Source organism: Macrobrachium nipponense, chromosome 16 (genome assembly GCF_015104395.2).
Source record: "Macrobrachium nipponense isolate FS-2020 chromosome 16, ASM1510439v2, whole genome shotgun sequence".
In the NCBI taxonomy this organism is placed as follows: domain Eukaryota; kingdom Metazoa; phylum Arthropoda; class Malacostraca; order Decapoda; family Palaemonidae; genus Macrobrachium; species Macrobrachium nipponense.
Genome location: NC_087209.1, coordinates 59,106,895 through 59,133,509, shown reverse-complemented (window position 1 = coordinate 59,133,509; position 26,615 = coordinate 59,106,895). Strand labels below are relative to the sequence as shown.

The window sequence follows — 26,615 nt, the reverse complement described above, 5'->3', positions numbered from 1 at the left end:
ACTGTTTAATCTTTGTGATCTGTTCAAACTACATTTGGATTTAGTTTTCAAATTGTAAAATTTTCTAAATTGTCAGTTTTCTAATAAATGCGTGTAAGTCCTAATTGTGTCTGATTGCTTCTTTGCCATAGTCATTGAGTCATATAAATTCTTAACTCTCCGATTAATTCATGAGAAGATAATTCCTTTAAATATTCAATGTGATTTTCTGTCCAAATAGAAAGTTCGAAAAACTTGCACACAGTTGTGGAGAATAGTCACCTTCTTAAAGGAATAAAGTAAGACCCTCATTCTTGAGCATAAATCTTTATACATAAAGAATTCACTTTAATAATCTTTTACGAGGATTCTTATCTCCATCCACATAAATGTCCGCGTTCTGTTTGTAACTGCCGCTTCGCTGGACAGAAGTGGTGGTGATAGTAGTAATATATGGGCTTTACCTATGAATCGGCTTATCTCCACTGACGGGTCTGGAGAGCTTAGTAGGCATAAGCCTGGCCTGTGTTTTATCTTCAGTATTAAGATTTGGTTGCTAGCCGTGCTACTTTGACTTGCGTGGTTGGCAACGTTATTATTAATAAATGAATAATTCCTTAGTGTGGAACTCTACTTTTACCATACGGTGTTTAGTACTAGAACCTCGGAGTAAGTGACTCTTGGACAACAAGCTGAATAAAAATTACAATTCTAATTCATTCTGTGGTTCAAAATCTATCAAGGCTTGGCATGGCTATTTAATTATTTGTTGATACAATTCACTATTTGTATGCACACCGTTATATAAAACTTGGAGGCGTTGATTCATAAGTATTATGAAACACTTGAGGTTCAAGTTTGAGATCTAGAAGACCTACAGCTACTGCTTTTTAGAATTTAGACTTATAAAGAGTAGCAAGAGCAAGATTTTGTAAGTATGTATATTTAGTTTGGGGACCCCCATTTATTTTTTATACTACTGATACATCTCAATTTGAAAGACTGTTCCTTGATCTTTTTCCATTGTGAATTTTACGGAGATATCTCAGAATCCCATAATTTGAGGGATAATGTGTTAACACTCGACAACAAAGACACTTTTAAAAAAATATTACACATGCAAATTGGTTAGCATAGGCATACATAGGAAGTTACCGAACAATTTATGGCAAGGGCTTCATCCTTCCCATTTTCAGTAGAAAGGGAAAACGTTTATCATAAACGGTAACCCCCTAAAAATTACAGTCTTGGCTAGATTTTATTTTTTGATAGGATGTGAGTATATCACGGCGAAGCATGACCGGATATATGCCAAGATAGCTGGCTATCTTTGATAAAGAACTACGTTATTATCTTTGTTTATTTTTCTGTTAGTGTATAAAACCTTTATATTTTTCCTTTACTTGAATTACTTAGTAACTATAGGCATTTATGAATGCTTGTCTCTTCATCTGGAATATAATTTGCCCAGTTATTATTTCCCAAACGTTTTAAGTTAAGCATAAATTCCCGTTCCAATATTTTAACATTGCTTTCCAGTTTCCCATTCCATCCTCCCAAGATCGTGTTCTCACTCGTTCACAGCCTTGACGGCACGCATCGACCTCTCTCATTGGTCTGTCCCGCCCGGGAATGGAAACCCGGCGACCATTGGTCGACGTTCTCCCTGCTGCCTCACCATTGGTCAAAAATAGACGTGGGAAAATTCGGAGGCTCAGTATCAAAACAAACCCGTTGGTGAAAGCAACAGTTAAATCGTGGCATCTTCAGGAGGGAAAATAAGACAACTATGGTGAGAGGAAACGTGATTAATGAGTGAGGAAAGGATGAATAGTGAAGGAGGAAGCGTGAAAAGTGATGGTTTTAATTTTATTAGGCATTTATAGGTAGGCACAGGGTGGGATTTAGGGGCACCGTTCCCGAATAGGGTAGCCAACCTGAACTCGTGTTTGATTGGCCATGTTTACCTATTACCCACCTAGCTAGACTAGGCTAGATTGTCAAAATCAAGTCCTGAGATTCGTCCGATACCTACCTAATATTCAAAGTAGGCCCTAGGGGCTATTTCTCGTTTGATGTTCAGAGTAGACCCTAAGGTCAGCTATTTCCTGTTGCTTTGAGGTCTTACCTATCTTGGCCTACTTACGTGACCCTACCCTAGGTCAGTTAGGTACATGTAATGTAACCTATGATCGAATGCAGATTGGGGGTCAGGGTTACTGTCGTAGGACCACTAGTAGGCGTGTTAGGCTATTTCAGAGGGACTTTGGACACCGTGGCCTAATCGCTGGCAGGGAGGATGGGATGCTTCCCCCCTTTGACCCCCCTCCCCCAAATATAGCAAGCCGTGACCTTACATGCTGCATTTTAGTACTAGTGTTGGGAGTAGCCATTTTTTTTTTCATTTACCTACCTAGCCCTATATAGCCTAAGTACCTTAACTTAGAAACATCTTTGTCGGCTAATTTACGGACTTGGACTGGATATTCACGATCATGTTTACCTGTCAGTGCATCGAAACTAACATTAAAACATAGGCTAGGTATTACTTATAGGCGCCAGTTTGTGGACGGAGTCAGCCCGCTTACCAGAATGGATGAATGATGGAATTACCTGAAGTTCCTCCAGGTGGATCTCGCCTGGGAAGGAACTCGGCCGCTGGGACCAGAATGCGAATAAGCTATGTTTAGGCCTATTTCTTTTCATTGTTAGACCCTGCAGCATTACTAAATGTTGACTTTTTTTAGTCCAAATCGTATAATAACGATACCTACCTAAATATATTAATGTGATAAATGCAATTTGGTTTAGGCCAAGGCCGGTGTCCTGCCTTTTTATGAAAGATGTTACTAGTGAAAGTAGGTTTCACGGTCCATTCCATAAATGAGAGAACGAACCACCCAGTTCTAATTTAAACTTATGCATGAATATTGCATGAGAGTAGACATTTTCCTCCAATGGGTGATAGGCTAAGTCCTTTACGCCTTTTTGTTAATTTCGATTATTAAGTGAATTGTAGCAGCAACTACTCTGTATTGCTCCACCCCCTCCAAAACCAGCAGTTTCGATCATTGCCATGTAGTGTTGCCACAGCAAAGGCAAGGTGAGAACCAAGGTGTGAGGACGATGACCTAGATCTAGTTAACAGTCTAACTGACATTTCTTCATTTTTCATGTGGACGCTCATCCGTCAAACTGTCGTGGGCGAACTAACAGGTAGACCTGATTGTGAATAGGTTCCCGGCCGTAGTCCCGGTGTTTGACAAACTCTTAGTGTAGCATAGCCTATGTAGTTTATTTATGTTGATGGGGCTAAGTTTCTTTTTGAACATGTGGTCTGACTTTGGCTGCATGTTGCTTATTTCTGAAAAGTGTTTCGTCATTTATTTTTATTGTAGAGGGTAATGAGATGACAAAAATAAAGAATGAGTTTTGGCGATCGCTCAGTGCATTTTACTCTTCACCATTGGACAAATAAACAAAGCACACCATCTATTGAGGAAAATTTACACTAAACAAATGCATCAAAGAAAGAGTCAATTTGGGATCATAAACACCAACAGTAAGCAAAACTTAAACAGGCATTAATGGTTCTAAGCATGTTTTTTATTCTGAGGTAATATGAAGCTTAAAATAGCGTTAAACCAAAATAAATATATGTATTTGCTATACTGTAGAAGGCCTATATCAAACCTGTAGCTCAAACTGGGAGTAATATTTTATGTACTGTACAATAACTAATGTTTCAAGTTTGGTAAATTTAAATGAGACAGCTACACAAAGGTATCATTAATTAGTATAATTTTTTGGCAAAACTATAGAAAAGGGTTTATATAGTGTAGTACTGGTGTGAGATATATAGACAGTGAGAAAATTCCTTCCTTTTGTTTATTTTTATGTTCATTAACAAAGGGCTGGTAGTTACCAAATATTGCAGAAAGTCTGTTGGGAGCTTTGTGTAGCACGGTACCAACCAGTTTGGGATGAAAGTGAAAGTATAAACAAAAGACAGTACAACCTCTTCTATTTACGTTAAAAAATTTTGATTAATAAACAATATTTAAAAAATCATACTTTAATTATGGTTTCATTTCATATTCTGGTGTTGATACTTAAGTTTCCCTCAGTCCTCTTTGCTTCCTGCCTTTTATTTTTCCTACACTTCCAGTGATCTCTTTCTGCCTAGTAGTTTAGTCTTAAACTTAGCTGTAGCCTTATGATTATGCAATATAATGTCATTGTTTGAAAGTTTTGTAATCTGAAGCTGTGAATCATTGGTTGATAGAGCTCTAATGGTAAACTGAAAGCTTCAAATTTTTATTTGTGTAATGCTATTGTTTTATGTGGCAGAGTTTTTATCAGTGGAGGGGGAGGACATCAGATGCCAGTACAAGTGGCATTGATTCTGGTGCTGTTACTTCGGTGGAGAATTCTCCTGATATTATCCCAGGCACCCCAGAAAGCTCCGACCAAGATTTTAGCAATACCCCCCGATCTCATTGGCACGGATTACTCAAGCCTAGGCCTTTGCGTAGTGAACGTGATGGTTCCAAAGGGTAAATAAAACATTCTTTTTCTTGTCCTAAATTTTATTTGGTTTGTTGGAAAACCTACTTGGTCCATGAAAAGTGCAAACCATTACTTTACTCCAGTATGTATTTGTGTTTGTGGTAGTTCATGGTAGTATTTGAGTGTAGTAATGAGGCAGTCCTAGTAAGTTATATCCCCTCTGAACCATTCTTTTTCACTTTATTGTAATCTTTACCTTTTTGTCATCTCTGATTGATTCTTTGTATAGAAATGATTGTTATGGCTAGGTATCCATTAAGGTCTTTTTTTTCCATTACAGTCCCTTTATTGTTCTGTTTTTGATTAGGTTTAATTGGTAAAATGCTCCAATTTGCAGTATTTGTTTTGCAATTGTTAGTTTTGTCTTAAGAGTTTGATTCAACAATTCATTTAATTTTTCCATAAATGTATCTTTAGATGGATTGTTACACTTCTTATCCAGACCAATCATACTTTCTCATACTCAAAAGTAAGGATATTAATTTTTTTAAAGGTCTGCCTTTGTTATTTTTGTCAATTTTTTTTAGCTTAAAATCATGATTGACAAGAAGAACCACCTTGTAATGGGACAGTTTTGAAAAGTTTTTGTACTTGCAGAGTTGATACTGGAAAAGACATCGATAAATGGTTTGTACTTTTGAAATAAACTTTTTCCAACTTGTGTTTTTGTCTCATTCCATATTGCAACAGATGAGTAGTTGTTTTCAATACAGATTTTTTACTTGAAAATTATTGGATGTTAGGTTTTAAATGTTTAAATAGTGCATGTTGTGTTTTAGATTTAAAAATTGAACTTACTTTTATGGATTATCCAGTGTACAGACTAATTCCACCATCTTTTTGTGTGTGTCCGTAGGAGTAGCAGTGATAAAGTGCATATACCAGAGTCTGATGATGAAATATTAGAAGATTCAGGCTGTGAAAACAAAGGAGTTGTAGATTCAGAAGGAGAAATCATATCAGATTCAGAAGAGGAGGGTCTTCCAGATCTGAAAGAACTCATAAAACCTGCCAGTGATAGCAAGAAAAATTATCTTCTCCCTTCTTCTTTGTGTGCCAGTGCATCTTCTCCTAAGGGGAAGATGTTTGATCATCTTCAAGCTAGTGGCAGGAGCCAAAATGGAAGGTTATTAAGTAGCACTCCGACATTGGACACATCTGATTGGCGGAGTTCTAGCAAAGCAGCGGCAGATTCAGATTCAGATGATGACAGTCCTATTTTTACTGGAAAACGATCTAAAACCAGATGTTTAATTGAAAGTGGTGAATCTGATGTATCTGAATATTCCGGAAGTGGAAAGAAATGCAGTCCTGACAACAGCGACAATTCATCTCAAGAAGATAGTGAAGTTGATTACTCAGAAAGTCCATTGCCAAACAGAACAAGGAAGAAGGAACCCCATAGCGAGATATTAGATGAAAGCGACTTCAGCATACCTCAGTATACCAGTGCTCATCAGAAAGGAAAAGGTAAAATTTCCCTTCAGCATGATACTGAGAGCCAGGAATCAAAAAGTCACAACGTTGCTGATTCTTCTGGTTCTCTAGATGAAAGTCCTCCAGTTCCAGTAATTAAGAAAAAATTATTCACTCGAATAGAGAGTGATGATGAAGAGGCATATATAGCAAGTTTGAAGTTTGGTACACCACCAGGGCATTCACAAACAGAAATTTGTGAAGATTCCTTTCAGTCTGTCTCATCAGAAGGTATGGAAAAGGTAACCCGAGGTGCTTCCATTGAGATCGGAGAGACGGTTACGCCAGTGTCGTCACCAGAAAAAGACAAGGCACTTACTCCTCAAGAAAAATATGGGCACAAATTTAAAATAAAAAAGAAGTCCCCACAAATAAAAGAAAACTCGCCAAATTCCTCAGACTCCCCCATTGGTATATCAGAGGTCCAAAAGGCTCCTCAGAAGGACAACATTTTGAATGAATCTGTCAGAAACTTGTCAACCTCTTATTGTAGCCCTTCACCTAACAAGAATAACAGTAAATTGGCAGTAGTATCAGCAGACAACAGGTCTCTGCAGTCATCTTTTGTTTTAGCAGATCTAACATCTTCAGAAATGAAGATGAAATTGAAGGAAAAGAAGGTTGGTTTTTGTTTAATTATTGCAAGACACTTTTTAAAAATTTTACAATGGAAATTCATATGAGTAACAACACAACTTAATGGACTTCAATTTAGCACAATTTTGTGTTTGTCAGCTATCATATTTATAGTTATTTGTTCTCATGCTACCCTTTTGGGTGTGGTAAATTTTTTTTTATATATCTTTAGATTGAATGTTAAAGAGTAATGTAGAGGCTATTTTAGGTTAGGAACTACAGCCAACTCCTGGTATTCGCCGGGAATGTGTACCTCAGTCTTCTGCGAATAGCTAAAATCCACGAATACTTAAAATACCTCTAAAATTATGTGTAAATGCCTATTTAGTTAGTTCAAACACCCCCCTGTAAAATGCTTATACCGGAGTGTTTTAATAGTTTTATCACAAAAATGCATTTAGTCAGGAAATTGATTTGAAAATACAGTAATTAGTGAATAGTTCTCTGTGAAAAATACTGCAAATTTTCTCTGAATAATGTGTATATATGTCCTACATGAAAATTTGGAATCCAGAAAATACTAAAATACAGGATAAGGTCTTTGTTACTTATGAGAAAGGCCATCCCCCAAAGTATCACTTAAGTTGAGGTGTTACTGTAGAACAGAGCCTTACTTCTACTAAAATTTATAGTTTCATCTCTTTATTTATTTATTTTTTTAGTACATAAAAGTAACAGATATAGAATGGAAGTGTTGTAATTTGGTGCAGGTAGCATTGATATATTAAATGGTTGTCCAACTGTTAGGCAATGAAAGCTTGATCTAGACAAATTAGTTTTAAATTTTGTTGTTTGACTGGGTGAGTAAGAAGTTCAGTTATTAAATATAAAAATCTGAGTTTTCAAGCACTGACAGAAGAAACAGGAACATTGCCTCAAGGATAAAAGGTCATCTCCCACATAGCTGCCCAGTATACTTGTGTTTGCCATGCTTGGAAGTCTGCCGGAAGCTATTTTGTGCTAATTGTATTGATGGAGTTGAAAAAATCAAGGGTTTTAATTGTGGGAACTGAAAAGAACTTTGAGATTCTGTTTGCCAACTTATCATGTCTATATTATATGGAAAGGTACTTTGAACTCTTATTAGAAAATATTTTTCATATATAGCCCACTAATGATGTGGTATTGAAGCTCTTGAAATGAACTTTTTCACTAACATTTAGTGTTAAATCTTTTCCTTCTGTTTCAGAAACTATTAAAGACAACTAACTTGTCTGCATTGCCAGATGGGGGGTCCAAGATTAAAAATCAAATTGATGAACTTGAGGCAGCGTTGGCCAATCTCAGTGTTGCCAGCATTGAAGGGGTAAGTGTTTGTTGCTTTCCTTGATGTAAATGTGTGACTATTTTATTGGGGAGATTTTATTGATTTCTCCAAATTTATAAATTAAGTACACGAATTTAAAGTCCTAGAAAGGAGTAAGAATATTAAGCCACTGTCTATTAAGACATTAGGTTATATAGTGAAAATATTTTAAATGGTTATTTCACTATGAGGAGTATTTTATATTCTATGTATAAAGCTGTACATGTTTTATAAATCTCGAGAAGAGATCAATAAAATCTCAGTGACATGTGGTTGTTATTTTCATTGGAATGGCAACATCTGAATTGCTTAAATGACAAAAATTGCAAGCGCCGTAGATATTAGTAGATTATTACTCCATACTTATTGCTGAGTTTGGTTGTTATTTGTATCCTTATCCTTTTTGTAAATGACCATAAATAATTGATGGTTCTGAAACACACTATGACCATGATCAGAAATTAAAATGTTTTAACCGCTACTTATATTCTGCATTGGCTTGGCCACAAAAAAAAAAAAGCGGGACCTTTGCTCTCTGGTGTAGCAAAAGCCAAAGATTAGATTATGTGGTCTAGATAGGTACAGCCAAGAGAAGTTAAAAAGAAATTTTTATACATTCAACTTACCTGTCTGAGATATACTTGGCTATTAGACTCCGTCGCCCGACAGAATTTCGAATTTCGCGCACACGCTACAGGTAGGTCAGGTGATCTACCGCTCTGCCGCTGGGTGGCAGGAATAGGAACCATTCCCGTTTTCTATCAGATTTTCTCTGTCGGCGCTACTGGCAACAACGTTGTTGGTTTCTCCGGCTGGATTTCGTTTTTTGCATCGCAATTGATCTTCGTTTTGGACCTTTTGGTGACGTATTTGGATTGTTGTACTGGCATACGCTTTTGTGGACCGTTGTTTGGACTTGGATTGGATTTTTCTTTATGATGTCTGACTCTGGAAGTGTTGTGAGAATGTGTGTGAATGAGGGTTGCAAGGTGAGAATGCCGAAAGCCTCGGTTGATCCTCACACTGTGTGTAAAGTGTGTAGAAAGTATGATTGCTCTTTCGATAACACTTGTCACGAATGCGAAAGTTTGAGTGCTGAAGGGTGGAAGTCTCTAACTTCTTATTTGAAGAAGTTAGAAAGAGACCGGTTGAGGAAGTCTTCTTCCAAAACCATGCCTAGCTCTCTTTCTAGCGATGTAGTGAGTAATTTTGTACCCTCTTCTCCTATGATAAATGCTCCTTCTAATATTTCAGTGCTTACACCCCTTGTAGATCCTACGGATTCTACATCGGAAATTGCAAATCTTAAAGCCGCCCTTAAGAAAATGGAACTTAAAATGGCGGCTATAGAAGGTAAGCATAGTGAGATAAATAGTGCTGTGGATAGTGATTTGAGTGTCCCCAGTGTAGTGGAGGGGGCGTCTGATCGGCTCCACAACGCTCCCAGGCCTAGACCTCTTTCAAGCTCCCAAGCCCAGAGGAGAAGGAATGTCAAAAGCCGTACGGAGGTTGTGGAGAATCCCCACCAGTCAGACGTCTCCTCAGCAGATTCTGTAACACCTCAGACTGCCAGAGATCACTACACTACAGGAAAAGCGTTCTCCATGAGTGTTTCTCTTCATCGGAAAATTCATCTCCCAAGAGAGGATGGAGATCTGCGGAGCTTTCCCGCCCCCTGAAGAGGGGCTCGTAAGAAGCTCGATTAAACTCGAGTCCTGAGCGGTTTCCGGAGGAATTGCCATCGGATAATAAGAAGGCAAAAAGTCTGCTGCTTTCTCCTGCGGATTCGTGGGAACCTGAGAAAGACCGTTCTCCTTCCCCTCCTTTGGGCCCAAACAAAGAAACCACAAGAATCTTAAGAAATATGCAGGATTCAATCGCTTTTCTCGTCGGAGTCCTATCTAGAGATCCTCCCAGAAGAAAGGATTCATTTCTACCAGTTAAGAAATCTAGAACTTCTTTATATGAGATTCCTCCGAAAGAAGTATCTTCATTGGACAACGATTCTTCAGTCTCTTTATTCTTCCATAAACCTGCCAAGATTCGTACTCAAGTTAGGCATGAGGCGCCAGCCAGGCGCGAAGCTTCAAATGAGAGCGAAGCTTCTCCCAGGCGAAAAGAGTTTAGCGAGGAGCCTACCAGGCGCGAGGCGCTATCGAAGCAAGAAGCGCCAACCAGGCGCGAGGCGCCTGACAAGCGCTCAGAACCAGGAGTGGGTGAAGCTCCAGCCAGGCGCCAACCAGGCGCATGTCAGGCGCGGAACGTCAGCTAGCAGTGATTCTTCTTTTGGAAATAGATCTCCTTCCAAGCTTAAGACTATTAGAGTATGTCGAACTCCAGATAAAGTGGTTGGACCTTCGAAAGTGACAGTATCCACTTCTACCTCTCAGAAGAACTTGTTAGAAGTGCAAGAGAAGAAAACTTCTAGGTCTGGCAGTCACTCTCCGACCAGGAGTATTTCTCCCTGGGAAACAAGATCCCCGGATAAAGATTCTTCCAAAAGAACTCGTTCCCCTACTAATTTGGAACTGGAAGATGTGTCGGAGGAAGAGATTTCGACCAGTGAAGGCCTTTCCAACTATAGGGTCTTAGCTTCGCTTCTCCTACAAGAGTTCGGAGATTCGTTAAGCCCTGCAGCTCCTCCTCCTCCTCCTCCTCCTAGATCACTATTTTCTAGTACTAAGACACCGAAGTCCTCTTCATTTTTAAAAATGAAGCCAGCAATATCCATGAAGAAGGCTCTTCAGTCACTAAATACATGGATGAGCTCTAAGAAAGAGTCTTTAAAAACGGTTTATTGCTCTCCTCCCTCCAAACTTGGAGGTAGGAGAGGCATTTGGTACAGAACGGAAGAAGCTATGGGACTGATGCTTCCTTCATCTGCAGAGGCGGACTTTTCAAGCCTTGTAGAATCTTCAAGAAGACATTCTCTTAACTCGGCTAAGGCTTATTGGAGCATGTCCGAGTTAGATCAGCACCTTAAGGGACTTTTCCATGTCTTGGAAGTTTTCAATTTCCTGGATTGGTCCCTTGGGGTGCTGGCTAAAAAGACCCGAGATCTAGACTTTCTAGATCCCGAGGTTTTGCACAGTATCTTATTGTTCAGGAGAACTGGCATCTCTCTTTGGGTCAGGAGTAGTAAAAAAGAGATCTCTGTTTGGATCTTTCCTGACCAAAGCGGTATCTCCTTCCCAGAGGTCAGCTCTACTGTACGCTCCTCTGACGGATCACCTGTTCCCTTCTCAGTTGGTGAAGGACATCTCACGGTCACTATCTGAGAAGGCAACGCAGGATCTTTTGGTACAATCTACCAAAAAGAATAGACCGGCAGTACCTGTTGTAAAGAAAACAGCGCGTACTCCTATTGTGCCCTTTCGTGGAGGCGCTTCCTCTCGACCCCCAACGAAAAGAAAGGCTTCCGACAAGCGAGGAAGGTCTTCCTTCCGACCTTTTAAGAAGTCGAAGTAGCAACTATGTCCTCCAAACACCTGTAGGTGCCAGACTCCTAAAGTTTGTAGGAGCCTGGGCCAAGAGGGAAGCCGACCCTTCGACTGTGTCTGTTCTGGAGAAAGGATACATCATACCCTTTCTAGACGGACCACCTTTGTCAACATCTCCGAAGGAATTGTCGGCGAAGTACAAGGACCCTGTTCTGAGGGAGACACTTCTTCAGACAGTGGCAACAATGAGGAACAAAGAAGCAATAGAAGAGGTGCAGGATCCGCACTCCCCGGGGTTTTACAACCGCCTTTTCTTAGTACCGAAGGCTTCGGGGGGATGGAGACCTGTCCTAGATGTGAGCATCCTGAACCAATACGTGGAGAAGAAGAAATTCTCCATGGAGACTTCTGCTTCGGTTCTTTCAGCCCTGCGTCCGGGAAATTGAATGGTCTCCCTGGACCTTCAGGATGCTTACTTTCATGTTCCAATTCACCCATCGTCGAGGAAGTATCTCAGATTTATGACACAAGGAAAGATCTACCAGTTCAGGGCCTTGTGCTTCGGCCTCTCCACGGCTCCTCAGGTATTTACGTACCTGATAAGGAATATGGCCAGATGGCTCCATCTGGAAGGCATAAACATCTCTCTGTATCTCGACGATCATCCGAGCCAATTCGGAGAAACTGACGCAATCTCTAGGATTACTCGTGAACCTCGAGAAATCGCAGATGATCCCCAGTCAGAACTTAATTTATCTGGGGATTCAGATGGATTCTCGGGGTTTTCGGGCTTTTCCGTCCCAGGAAAGACTTGTCCGGGGATTACAGAAAGTCTCGAACTTCCTAAGGAAAGAACGAAGTTCAGCGAGGGAATGGTTAAGCCTTCTGGGGACTCTTTCCTCCCTAGAACAGTTCGTTTCCCTAGGAAGACTCCACCTACGCCCTCTTCAATTCTTCTTAAGAAGAACGTGGAATTGGAAAGAGGGGCAACTTTCAGACACTTTCTTGATTCCCTTAGAAGTGAAGAAGCAACTAAAGTGGTGGCTGGTCCCTCTGGAGAAGAACGAGGGCATGTCTCTAGAGGTTCGGAACCCAGACCAAATCTTATTCTCAGACGCATCAGAGATGGGATGGGGAGCGACTCTAGGAGTAAGAGAAGTGTCAGGCCGATGGAAAAAGGAACAGGAAGCCTGGCATATAAACGCCAAGGAACTATACGCAGTATTCTTAGCACTGAAGTTCTTCGAACTGGAGGTCAAAGATCAGGTGATACAGGTCAACGCAGACAATACCACGGCGTTGGCCTATATCAGAAAGCAGGGGGGACTCACTCTTTTTCTCTTTACGAGATAACGAGGGATCTGTTATCGTGGGCAAAAGAGAGAAACATTACCCTCCTAACAAGATTTGTAAAAGGAGAGAAGAATGTGAGGGCGGACAGGCTCAGCAGGACAAACCAAGTTCTCCCCACAGAGTGGACTCTACACGATCAAGTGTGTCAGAGCCTGTGGTCCTTGGGCAGGCCACAGATAGATCTGTTCGCAACCTTCCTGTCCAGAAGGATAGAGAACTTCTGCTCCTCGGTGGAAGATCCGAGAGCGATAGCGGTGGATGCCATGCTGATGAATTGGTCAGGCCTAGATGCCTACACCTTTCCCCCATTCAAGCTGCTAGGAGTAGTACTGAAAAAGTTTGTAGCATCAGAAGGGACAAGACTAACCCTCATCGCCCCGTTTTGGCCCTCTCAGGATTGGTTCACAGAGGTACAGGAATGGACAGTGGACTTACCCAGATTTCTTCCAAACAGGATAGATCTTCTCAAACAACCCCACTTCGAGAGGTATCATCAAAACCTCCCCACTCTCGCTCTGACTGCCTTTCGACTATCGAAAGACTTGTCAGAGCGAGAGGCTTTTCAAGCAAAGCTTCGAAAGCAATCGCTAGAGCCCGAAGATCGTCAACTATTCGGGTCTATCAATCGAAGTGGGATGTGTTCAGGAGGTGGTGTAGAAAGAAGAAGCTGTCCTCCTCCGATACCTCTGTGACCAACGTGGCCGATTTTCTGATATTCCTTAGAGAGGAATCCCAGTTATCGGTTTCTACTATTAAAGGCTACCGAAGTATGCTCTCTGCAGTCTTTAGGAACAGAGGCCTAAATTTAGCAGAAGACAAGGACCTTCACGACCTAATAAGATCATTCGAGACCTCTAAATCCATATCTTCTCGTACTCCGAGCTGGAATCTGGATGTGGTGCTTAAATTCCTTTCATCAGAAAAATTTGAACCTCCTCACCTTGCCACATTTAGGGATTTGACGAGAAAATGTATTTTCCTGTTATCCTTAGCAACAGCTAAAAGAACGAGTGAAATCCACGCCCTTGATTCTCGAGTGGGATTTAAGAAAGATTCAGCGATTTGTTCTTTCCAGACTCTGTTTCTGGCCAAGAACGAAAATCCTTCAAAACCCTGGCCTAGGAGTTTTGAAGTGAAGGGTCTTTCAAACTTGGTGGGAGAGGAAATGGAAAGAACTTTATGCCCGGTAAGAGCTCTTAAGTTCTATCTTAAGAAGAAGAAAGAACTAGGAGGATGTAAACAAAGTCTATGGTGCGCGGTTCGGGATCCAAAGAGACCCGTGTCCAAAAATGCCTTAGTATTTTTTGTCAGGAGCGTAATTACTGAGGGCTCATGACAAATGTACGGATGACTCCTTAAGAACTCTTCGAGTGAAGGCTCATGAGGTAAGAGCTGTAGCCACATCTTTAGCATTTCATAAAAACATGTCTATGAAAGACATTTTAGATGCGACTTCCTGGAGGTGCAATTCAGTTTTCGCATCTCATTATCTTAAAGATGTCAAAGTTACCTATGAGAAGTGCTTCTCTCTAGGTCCTTTCGTATCAGTGGATACAGTGCTGGGGCTTGGAACACATACTGATCCTTAAAATTTATATATTTTGTTTATATATTTGTACGTAAACCTCCCCTTTGAGATGGGTTCTTGGTTTTCTACTGGCAAGGGTGCTTGACGTCGCACAGGCGGCCGTTGCTTTTGTCAGTAAGGAACTGCGAATGTATCTTACAAGCTGGGTTGTACAAAAATATTTTTTTTTTATATCTTTTTGTACTTTTATGTTATTTGTATGTTTGTGATTTGAGTTATTGGTTGTTTACAAGGGGTTCGGGGATAACTCCTTGCAATCTTAGAACTAACACGCGTGTTAGGTTAAGGTGATCGGGATTGGTGTTGTGCTCCTTGAATAAGGTTCTTGTCAAGTAAGTGGATCAGCACCCTTTGACATAGTCCTTCCAGGATCTGCCGAGTAAGCGGATAAGACCCCTTTGGCAGACCTACAAGAACTCTTAGCCATAGATCAATATCTCGCTGAGGCTCTTGAGACTAAGCAGACTCCTGGACAGTAACCATGAAGTCTTCAGTCTAATCAGGTAGGAACCAAGGTTTTAATTATTTATTACCTACAACGTATGTTGTGATTTCTGTTTAAATCAGTTATTAGCTGTCTTTTACTCTCCTCCAATGGTGTGAATCAGCTAAGTATATATCTGACTTATAAGTTGAATGTGTAAAAATGATATTGTTATGATACAATAAAGTTTTATACATACTTACCTGGCAGATATATACAATTAATTGCCCACCCATCCTCCCCTCAGGAGACAGATGGTAGAGAGAAAATCTGATAGAAAACAGGAATGGTTCCTATTCCTGCCACCCAGCGGCAGGGCGGTAGATCACCTGACCTACCTGTAGCGTGTGCGCGAAATTCGAAATTCCGTCTGGCGACGGAGTCTAATAGCTAAGTATATATCTGCCAGGTAAGTATGTATAAAACTTTATTGGATCATAACAATATCATTTTGAAGAAAGTTGCTGTGTAGCCAACCCTTTACCATATATGATCTTGATTTGTATGTCTAAGAACAGAACTTTCATTGAATGTGTAGCCCTGTATTTCATGTTAATACTTTTCTATTTAGGAAACATCTATTCAGTCTGAGACGTCAGTATTTAGCAAGGCTCATTCTCCTGTAGCCAATATCTCCTATGTAACGAGTCCACCAGCCAAGAATAAATCTGAATCGTCGATTATTGTTGTTGAAAGTCCTCAGATACCCACTTCTCCGACACTGAAAGAGTTGGAGAGGAAGCTCGAGAAAAAGAAGGTACAGTAGTAATAAGTTTTATACAAGCATTCATTTTCACTATGCATAATATACTTCATGAAGGGTATTGTGAATGGATTTAGTTTTTGTTGACTGATAATTTTGTATGCCATTGATAGCTTTTCCTTGTATTGTAATCCTTAAATGAACTTTGGTTTGCCTGGAAAGTAATCATAACTTTTACAAGAATGATTTCAGTAAATTTTTTTAGGATTTCTTATGATTTTGGAGCCTAAAGTGTAATCATGTCAATGGGTAATAGTGTCTTTGAACCTTTTTCAGATTAGGTATAGCAGAGCTGATTTAGGGAGTCTGCCGGATGGTGGTATGAAAATGAGGAAGAAGATGCTGCTCCTGGAACAGGAAATAGCACGGCGAAAAGGAAGCCTTTCAGAAATGTATCGGTTAGTAGTCACTAAGTTGTGTTATGCTGAAAAACCCTTGTTGCAAATGGGTATGTTAATTGGTGATCTTGGCCCTTTGAATACCAGTTTAATTACTGTTGATTGGTTAGCTGTAACTTTTGACAGACGTCCGTGAGTCTCTCATTCTTGTTGTGTTTTGTAAATTGTTTTTCCTCTGTAATGACAACAGAGGGATACTTTATTTTTATCTGTGACCATTGTTAGCTAATTTTCCCACAGATTTTGTTTTCTATTCTTTCTGTGTGTGTGTGTGGTTTGACTGAGTAAAATTGCAGTTACTCATTAACCACTTACTTGCACAGATGTACTGTTTGATGCGTTACGTGAATCCATTGTAGACTGCTATTCATAAGGGTTTGGAAGTAAGTTGGCCACAGCACCAAATGGAGTTAATATGCTTGAAATTTTGGATGTAAGGTACTTCAAGGGGGAGCCTCTACATTCTGATGTAGGAGTCCTTTGATACACTGTGCACGTATTTTATCTCTGTACATGTGGTATTTCTCTATGGCCAATTATTACAGATCTTTTATAATTTCTGGGGAGAACGTAAAACGAGCAAGATATGTTAGGTTCATTTGTAGCACTGTTGAATTCCTGCCAACTGGTCTACTTTTGTTAATGTTGAAATGTTCAATTATTTTTTTGTTGTCAGCACATCTGCTTTCTCTTCTATATATGATGATGATCTCCAATTTCCTTCTCTTGTTTATATCTTCCCTGTTATGATTACACAGACCACTTCTGCGCGCTTTGTCTTCTATTGGTGCTTGCAAATACATCATCCCACAATTCTTTCTTACTCGTACCTCTAGTCTTGCATGGTCAGTCTTGCATGGTCATTAGCATTTTCTTCATCTGTCAACTTGGATTATGAGAGCAGTATCTGAATGGGAATTCTTTTATCAATGAAATTCAGTGATTTTTAATATATTTTTACACTTATGGTTTCTCTAAACAGAGTTTTTATTGTGACAAGGCTGATTTAGATGTTTTATTTCTTTCAGTTTTGATGTAGATCAGGGAAAAACTTCAAAGGTGGACACAGAGGTCAAGGCAACATCAGCTGAACCGCTTGGGGAATTAGAATCAAAGAAAAAGAAGCTTGAGGAACTCAAAGTATGTGCTTTTGTGTGAACTTGATTGTTTAAGATAAGGCAGTTATCTTTATGCCTTTACTAAATATGGTTATCGGAGGACTCGGTTAATGGCGATGCAGTTTTATGGCGCTTGTCTTGGCCATAAAATCAGTGATTTATGGCGCCATAAGCCGAGTTTTGGTAATAGAGTTATGGGGCCATAACATACTTAACAGAGGCACTGTTAACCCTTAAACGCCGAAGCGGTAAAAAAAAAATGTCTCCCGTGTGCCGGAGGTGTTTCAGAGTGAGCGCGGAAGCGAAAAAAATATTTTTTTCAAAAAATCACAGCGCGCTTAGTTTTCAAGATTAAGAGTTCATTTTTGGCTCCTTTTTTTGTCATTGGCTGAAGTTTAGTATGCAACCATCAGAAATGAAAAAAATTATAATTATCTTATATAAATAATGCGATACAGTGGGGCCTCGCTTAGTCACGGATCAGCAATCACGGATTCAGTTAATCACGGGTTTTCCTTGGACTACTTCTCAGTCTATACCTATCACTGGTATGAATCCCTGGTAGGCTAAGCCTCGTCCGGTTCCAATAACCAACAAATGCATGAACAGATTCACATTATGATATTAAATATTAACTGACAATAAAGGTAATAAAACCATTCTCACCTTATATATTATTGGCATATCTTCATAATGTGTAGCCTATTTATGGAATAATCCCACATCATTGACATCAACTTGTAGTTGAGCGGCCAGCAGAAATGTAAACATTGACATTGAGTTACACTTAACAGCACCTTTGTCATTCTTAACCTTTTAGAAATGTTAATAGTATTATTGTAATTACAGTAGTAATAACATTTAGGAAAACATTAATTTTCAATTCGAACTTCTTTATTGTTTTGGTATAATGTAATCAAACACGGCAGTCATACAAACGATAATTGTCATAGATTATCGTATTGTTGTTTGCGATCGGCGACGAAGCTTAATCGTAATAAAACCATTTTACCTTATGTATTATTGTCATAATTATATTCATAATAAAACGCATATCTTATATATTATTGGCATATCTTCATAATAAAAAGCTTCTTCAAGGAATAATTCCTTGGGGAATGCATTTTTCAAAAGACAAAAATACACTTTATATGTTTACAGCATGCAACGATTACTTTAGTTTGATGTGATTACATTAATATTACAGTATGGTACTCTAAGCAGTACAGTAACTATTTTTTTTAATCATAAATGTATATTCATTCACGAAAAAAATACGTATGACCACCGTGACGTCACCAAACCTAGTCTCGTTCGTACAAAATGATAGTGGTTACACCGTTCTACAAACTACCGATGTATTTTTACGTAAGTATCCTCTAAATTCTGTCATAAATCACTTACTTTTTTGTGGAGCCAATTTTATACTACGTATATCCCGGAAAATTAAATTTTAAAAAAATCGCGAATTTTATCATAGAGCAAGATTTACTAATTACTGTGTTTTCTTCTTTTCATAACTAAATGATTTTTAGGATACACTCTTTTACAAATGTTCAAATACTATGAATGTAAATAGCAAATTTTTCTCTCTCTCCTCTCTCTCTCGTCTCTGTCTCTCTCTCTCTCTCTCTCTCTCATGCTCTCTCTCTCTCCGTCTCTCTCTTCTCTCTCTCTCTTCTTATCACTTGCAGAAAAAACTATAATACTGATCTATTATTTATTATCGTAATAAAAGAACAAAAGGTCTTTTATTCTTTCTGTGATTTACGAACTGCTTCAATACAACTTTTATAGTTGACTCAATGATTATCACATTACTAAGTTTACTCAAGATATCACATATACAGTATACAATAGAATCATCTATCACTCCATGTTTCATTTCTTATCACCATAAAAATATTTCAAATACAAATTTCATTATGTATTTTCTCGAGCTAAACTAATAACAGTACGCTCGTCCTAAGCTGGTCTCTCAAGCTATTCAACATTTACTCTCATCCCAAGCTTTTCTCTCTCTCTCTCTCTCTCTCTCTCTCTCATCTCTCTCTCTCTCTCTACTCTCTCTCTCTCTCTCTCTTTCTTTTATCACTTGCAGAAAAAACTATAATACTGATCTATTATTATCTTAAGAAAAGAACAAAATGGTCTTTTATTCTTTCTGTGATTTACGAAACTGCTTCAATACAACTTTTATAATTGACTCAATAATTATCACATTATAACAGTATACAAGAGAATATCTTATCACTATCCATGTTTCATTTCTTATCACCATAAAAATATTTCAAATACAGATTTCATTATGTATTTCTCGAGCTAAGCTAGTATCAGTACGCTCGTCCTAAGCTGGTCTCTCAAGCTATTCAACAGTTACTCTCATCCCAAGCTGCTCTCTCTCTCTCTCTCTCTCTCTCTCTCTCTCTCTCTCTCTCTCTCTCTCTCTCTCTCTCTCTCTCTCTCATCTCTCAATAAAACATGAATTACCTGAATCATAATACCATAAACTATTATGTACAAAGTTAATGATAATAATAATTCCATTATAAATTCATTTCTTTTGGCAACTAAATTGTTTTCCAAAATAATTCTTTCGGTAATAAACGTCCATCAGCTGATTCTAAACGTAAACAAAAGACAAAACTAGATTTTATTGCTGTATTTTGCTGTTTATACATTAATATTATAGTTGGGTGCTGTAATCTTTACAATAAATCATGTTTTTTTTATCATAAATATGTTCATTCACAAAATAGATATACTATGTACTTTTAGTTTGGTGCAGCAGACAAATCATGAAACTGGAAAGGAATTGTTAGGTAATATACTTTTGTTTGCTGATCTGATGAAGGGGAAATTGAAGATAGGAAAGAATAACTTTGAAACTTGTCTTGAATTTAGTTTAAGGTGATAGTTGAGACTATTTGGTGCTTGAACTAAAGTAGGCAGTTATAAAACATTGAAATAGTGGTCTTGGGTGGGTTAATTATTAAAGTAGGCAGTTAAAAGCAATTTTTAGGGGGGGTATCAGGATAACACGGGTATTTACTTATCACGAGGGGTTCTGGGCCCTATCCCCCGTGATTATCGAGGCCCTACTGTATATGATAGCGCAAAAACGGAAAATTTCATTATAATTAATTGTATTCCAAATCTCGCGCTAGTGCGCAAAAACGGTTTAAAGGTAACAAGTTACTTTTTTTCCGTTGTAATGTACACTAAATTGCGATCATTTTGGTATATAACACATTGTAAAACGATAAAAGCAACACAGAGAAAATATTATCACAAAATAATGCATGAATTCGTAACGAGCGGACGTAAACAAATATTTTTTTCAAAAATTCACCATAAATCTAAATATTGTCCTAGAGACTTCCAATTTCTTTCAAAATGAAGACAAATGATTGTGTATTACTATACTATAAGAATATTAGCTTACAAATGCAGTTTTCGACCATATCTGACGAGTTAAAGTTGACCAAATGTAGAATTTTTATATATATATTTTTTTATATGCAATTATTTCGGAAATAAGAAAAGCTACAACCTTCAAATATTTTTCGTTTTATTCTACATGAAATTGCGCACATTTTCATATATAAAACTCTATGAAATGCCTAATATGAAACGGAGCAAATATTCCGGAAACGAGACGTACGGATTTCGGAGATTTGTGGCGGAGAATCCGCGCATGGAAGGAAGGAAAGTTTTTTTTTTTTTAATTTACCATAAATCTAAATATTGTGCTAGAGACTTCGAATTTGTTTCAAGATGAAGATAAATGACTGAATATTACTAGACTGTAAGAGTTTTAGCTTACAATTGCGTTTTTTGACCATTTCGGTAGAGTCAAAGTTGACCGAACGTGGCTTTTTTCTATTTATCGTGATTTATATGCAAATATTTCAAAAATGAGAGAAGCTACAACCTTCAATTATTTTTTGTTGTATTCTACATGAAATTGCTCACATTTTCATATATAAAACTTTATGTAACGGTTAATTTAAAATGGTGCAAACATTACCACAATCGCACATATGATTTTTTCGGAAGAGTTACCGTGCGGACGTAAAGAAAATTTTATTTTTGTACAAGTAACTTACCCAGCAGATATATACTTAGCTATAGACTCGGTCGTCCCGACAGAATTTCAAAACTCGCGGCACACGCGACAGGTAGGTCAGGTGATCCACCATTCCCGCCGCTGGTGCGGGGTCTGGAACTATTCCCGTTTTCTAAGGCATAATTTCTCTGTCGGTTGAACGGACAACACCTATTGTTCGTTCCTCCATCTTGGATTTCAACTCGTTTGCCGAGAATTTGGATTGGTTTTTTGGTGACGTATTCTGTTTTTTCTCTGGCTTGGCATACGCTTATTGTTGACTGTTTTTTGACTTTTGGTTTTGACTACTCTTTCACGATGTCTGACGCTAAGGCTTCACCTATGTTTAGAGTTTGCAGTAGGGAAGATTGTAAGGTTAGGCTGCCTAAATCGGCATTAGATCCTCATAGTATTTGCGCTAAATGCAGGGAGAATGAATGTTCTTTTATTAACACCTGTGTTGAATGCGAGAACCTTACGGAGCTTGAATGGAAGGACTTATCATCATATGTTAGGAAGCTTGAGAGAGATAGAGTTAGAAAGGCTTCAGCTAGGTCATCTAGTAGATCTTGCTCCTTAGAACAAGAAGTTAACTCTCCTACTAACGATTTTCCCTTAGCCTCAGCTGCTTCTCCCTGTTCTGAATCCAAAGATTCTTCGTCAGAGAGGGAAAATGTAAAAAGCTTCAATTAAGAAACTTCAAGCTCAGCTACGAGCTCTAAACCAAGGTAAGAGTGGTGATTGTGACTTGTGCAGTGGTCCCCAGTGCAGTGGAGTGGGCGTCTGACCGGTTCCTCATTGCTCCTAGGCCTAGACCGCTTCCAGACTCCCAGGACCAGGGGAGGAGGAATGTCGAAAGCCGCAGGGAGGATGCAGAACATCCCCAAACGGTCAGGCGTCCCTTCGGCAGATCCTGTTGTAAGTCCCAGGCTGCATCGGATTGCCGCAGAAAAGGCGTCCTAAGGAGTGTTTTTCGGCCTCAGACTCTTCCTCCTCCTAAACGAGGATGGAGTTCGGCCTCTCTTTCGCGCCCTTTGAAGAGAGCCTGGAAGGCTCCAAAAGGAGACGCGGCTGACTCCAGCCCAGAGCGTTTTCCCGAGGATTGGCCTTCGGGACCTAAGAAGACTAAACAAGAGGAGCCTTCTCTTCAGGATCCTACGAAGAAGTTTTTGGTTAATCTGCAAGAGCAGTTAGCTTCTCTCGTAGGCTCTTTTGCTAAGGACTCTACAAGGAGGAAGGATGTCTCGCTCCCTGTTAAGAGTTCCGCTAAGCGCCCCTCTTCGTATAGGAGAGAACCCTCACGATCTCCAGGGCGTTTATCGCCTTCGTCGAGAGACTCGTCTGATAGGAGTTGTTCTCCTGAGAGAAGAGGCCTTTCGCCCTATAGGCTGTCTTCCCCGAAGAGCCCTCTGAGACGCCGCGAATCGAGCAGAAGTCTCGATCGGTTTAGGTTCAAGGAACCGGGAAACCGATTTAAGTATCAGGATCCTTTGGGTCTGCAGGACCAGGAGCCAGACAGGCGCAAAGAGGCAGCAAGACGCAAGAAAGGGCGTCAAGAGCCTCTCAGAACAGGATTCAGGACGTCAGGATTCTGCTAGAAGGCAGGAATCAGGACGCCATGAGCCAGGACGCCATGAGTCAGGACGCCAGGAGTCAGGACGCCAGGAGTCAGGACGCCAGGAGTCAGGGCGCCAGGAGTCAGGGCGCCAGGAGTTAGGACGCCAGGAGGCAGGACGCCAGGAGTACGTTAGGCGTCAAGTGTTAGGGCGCCAAGAGCCTGTTAAGCGTCAGGAATCAGGACGCGGGGATCTTTTCAAGCGCCCTGAATCAGGACGCCAGGAGCCTAGCAAGCGCCACGAACCTGGCGAACCTAGACAACAAGAGTCTAGTAGGCGCAAGAGTGTTTCCGACAGGCAGGAGCCTCACTCTTCGTATAGAAGTGCTAATGTTCCGCGCTCCCCATTCTTCTGGGAAAGGAGTTCTTCTCCCGGGAAGAGCCAGATCACTCCAAAACAAAACGGTCTCCTTCTGTGGATCAGTTGGACCAGGTATCGGAAGACGACGAGCCAGTAGATGTACGTTTCTGACTACAAGAGACTTTCTCTTTTGCTGCTAAAGGAGTTCGGAGACTCCCTTCATCCTGCGGACCCTCCTTCACCAGGATCGTTGATGTCTAGCACTAAAGCTCTCAAGTCGTCTTCCTTCGTCAAGATGCGCCCCGCTCTTTGTATGAAAAAGGCATTAAAGACTTTTTCAGAGTGGTTGACTTCCAGAAGGGAAGCGGGCAAGACGTTTTTTCCTGCCCTCCTTCCAAGTTAACAGGCAAACCAGGAAGGTGGTACGAGACCAAAGAACCTATGGGTAAGGCCTTCCTTCTTCCGCAGATGCGGATTTTGCTTCCTTAGTGGACTCTTCTAGGAGGAAGTCTTTGCTGTCTGCTAAGGCAACTTGGGGCATGTGTGAGCTAGAGACCACCTTCTAAAGGGCCTCTTTAAAACCCTAGAAGTCTTCAATTTTATGGATTGGGCTTTGGGAGCTTTAGCGAAGAGAGCTCAGGACACTGACTTTGTTTCCATGGAGGAACTTTCGAGCGTCCTGGCTTGCCTGGACAGAGCGGTCATGGACGGTTTTTCCGTGAAGTTGCCTCTCTTTTTGGAACGGGAGTATTAAAGAAGAGATCGGTCTTTAGCTCTTTCTTAGCAAGAGCAGTATCACCTTTGCAAAGGACATCTCTTCTTTTGCACCGTTATCCCCGCACCTATTTCCACAAGAGACTGTTAGAGAGGTTTCTAAATCTCTTACGGAGAAGGCAACTCAGGATCTCCTCACGCACTACAGCCAAGAAGTTTAGGCCGCAGTGCCTATAGAGAAAAAAGAGAGACCCTCTTTTGTACAGCCCTTTCGAGGTGCCTCCTCTTCTAGAGCTCTTAGAGGTCGCAGACCGATAGAAGGAGTAGACCATCTAGAAGGTCCTTCGGGAAGTCTAGATGAGCAGGAAGTCCTCCAGACGAAAGTAGGCGCCAGACTACTCCACTTTGCCAAAGTCTGGGCGCAGAAGGGAGCGGACTCCTGGTCCCTCTCTATCCTGAAAAAAGGATACTTGATCCCCTTCAGGGAAAATCCTCCCTTGACGACAACTCCAAGGGAGTTGACCGCAAGATACTCGGATCCGGTCCGAAAGCTGCTATTTTGCAAGCAGTGGAACAAGATGATTTCCAAGGAAGCGGTAGAACTGGTTCAAGATCTCCAGTCTCCAGGATTCTACAATCGGCTATTCCTGGTACCGAAAGCATTGGGGGGATGGAGACCGGTTCTAGACGTCAGTGCCCTGAATTTCTTTGTATTGAAGAAGAAATTTTCAATGGAGACGTCTTCCTCTGTTCTATCTGCTCTTCGTCAGGGGACTGGATGGTGTCCCTGGACCTTCAGGATGCGTATTTCCATGTGCCAATTCATCCGGCAGCAAGGAAGTATCTGAGGTTCATGTTCCAAGGGAAAGTGTTTCCAGTTCCGAGCGATGTGCTTCGGACTTTCGACTGCCCCTCAAAGTCTTTACGGACATCATGAAGAATGTAGCTTATTGGCTACATCTGGAAGGGATCAGGATCTCGTTATATCTGGACGATTGGCTAATAAGAGCCCAATCGGAGAAAAAATGTCTGGAGGACCTATTAGTTACTCTAAAGTTGACAAAGTCCTTAGGACTTTTAGTAAATCGCGAGAAATCCATGGCTGACTCCCCAGCAGAGTATTGTCTATCTGGGGATTCAGATGGATTCTCGGGATTTTCTAGCGTATCCTTCGCAGGAAAGGAGAGAACGCTGCTTAGAAAAGGTGGCAGTCTTCTTAAGGAAGAACATTGTTCCGCGAGGGAATGGATGAGCTTACTGGGACCCTCTCCTCCGATGGAACAGTTCGTTTCCTTAGGAAGACTACACCTACGACCCCTTCAATTTTATCTGAAGGAGAAGTGGGATTGGAAGTCCAACAATCTAGGAGATACATTTCCAATCTCGAAAGGGATCAAGGAGAATATCCGTTGGTGGTTAGATCCACAGAAACTAAGCAAGGGAATCTCCCTTCGCTTACAGAACCCTCGCCTAGCGTTGTTTGCAGACGCCTCAGATTCAGGGTGGGGAGCGACCCTAGGTTCGGAAGAAAGTGTCAGGCACTTGGGAAGGAGAACAAGTGTCCTGGCACATAACAAGAGAGCTAACAGCCATTCATCTAGCTTTGGTTCATTTCGAGGAACAGGTCTCAGGTCTGGGGATTCAGATTCACTCGGACAACACACAGCCCTCGCTTATATAAAGAAACAAGGGGGGACGCATTCCTTTTCCCTGTACGAATCAGCAAAGGATCTGCTGATTTGGCTCAGGAAAGGAAGATCTCTCTCCTCACAAGGTTTGTGCAGGGAGAGAAAAATGTCCGGGCAGATCTGTTAAGCAGAAAAGAACAAGTCCTACCCACGGATGGACTCTCAATCCTCAGATTTGCCAACAACTTTGGCATCTGTGGGGAAGGCCCAATATAGACCTGTTCGCGACCAACAAGAATCACAGATTAGAAACCTATTGCTCCCCGGTCTCGGATCCTCAAGCAGTAGCAGTAGACAGCTTTCTGCTAGATTGGACGGGCTTGGACGCATACGCCTTCCCTCCTTTCAAGATAGTAGGAGAAGTATTGAGGAAGTTCGCTTGCTCGGAAGGACAAGAATGACCCTCATCGCTCCCTTCTGGCCGGCTCTCGATTGGTTCACAGAGGTGGTGGAGTGGTTAGTGGATTTTCCAAGATCTTCTCAAACAACCCCACTTCGACAGGTTTCACAAAAACCTCCCCGCTCTAAGTCTGACCGCCTTCAGACTGTCGAAGGACTTGTCAGAGCAAGGGGCTTTTCACGAGAAGTGGCGAAGGCTATTGCAAGAGCCAGAAGAGTCTCCACTTCTAAAGTATATCAGTCGAAGTGGGAGTTGTTTAGAAGATGGTGTAATGGAAAGAAAATATCCTCCTCCAGTACCTCTGTAACTGAAATCGCAGAGTTTCTCCTATATTTGAGAAGACTGTAACCTGGCAGTTTCAACAGTGAAGGGTTACAGAAGTATGCTGGCCTCAGTTTTTTCGACATAGAGGAATAGATCTGACGAATAATAAAGATCTTCATGACCTTATAAGGTCTTTTGAGACCACGAAAGAACATGTAATCAAGAAGCCTAGCTGGAACTTGGATGTGGTCCTCAAGTTCCTAATGTCGGAAAAATTTGTACCGTCTCACGCAGCTTCGTTTAGAGACTTAACGAGAAAGTCATTATTCCTTTTGCGTTAGCAACAGCCAAGAGAATTAGCGAGTTGCAAGCTTTGGAAGTAAAGTGGGGTTTAAGAAGGATTCAGCGATTTGCT

The 26,615-nt window shown here is 40.6% G+C and overlaps 1 protein-coding gene across 1 annotated transcript in view; it reads left to right on the top strand.

Moving 5' to 3' along the window:
* Window positions 1–1,675: 1,675 nt before the first annotated feature.
* Window positions 1,676–26,615, top strand: part of LOC135195751 (transcription termination factor 2-like) — a 60,178-nt gene continuing 35,238 nt past the window's right edge. The window contains exons 1-7 of the mRNA XM_064222195.1: window positions 1,676–1,771; window positions 4,330–4,535; window positions 5,405–6,644; window positions 7,850–7,966; window positions 15,403–15,588; window positions 15,871–15,992; window positions 17,021–17,132. Coding sequence (XP_064078265.1) covers window positions 1,769–1,771; window positions 4,330–4,535; window positions 5,405–6,644; window positions 7,850–7,966; window positions 15,403–15,588; window positions 15,871–15,992; window positions 17,021–17,132 — 1,986 coding nt within the window. The 5' untranslated portion in view covers window positions 1,676–1,768. The remainder of the gene's footprint in view (window positions 1,772–4,329; window positions 4,536–5,404; window positions 6,645–7,849; window positions 7,967–15,402; window positions 15,589–15,870; window positions 15,993–17,020; window positions 17,133–26,615) is intronic.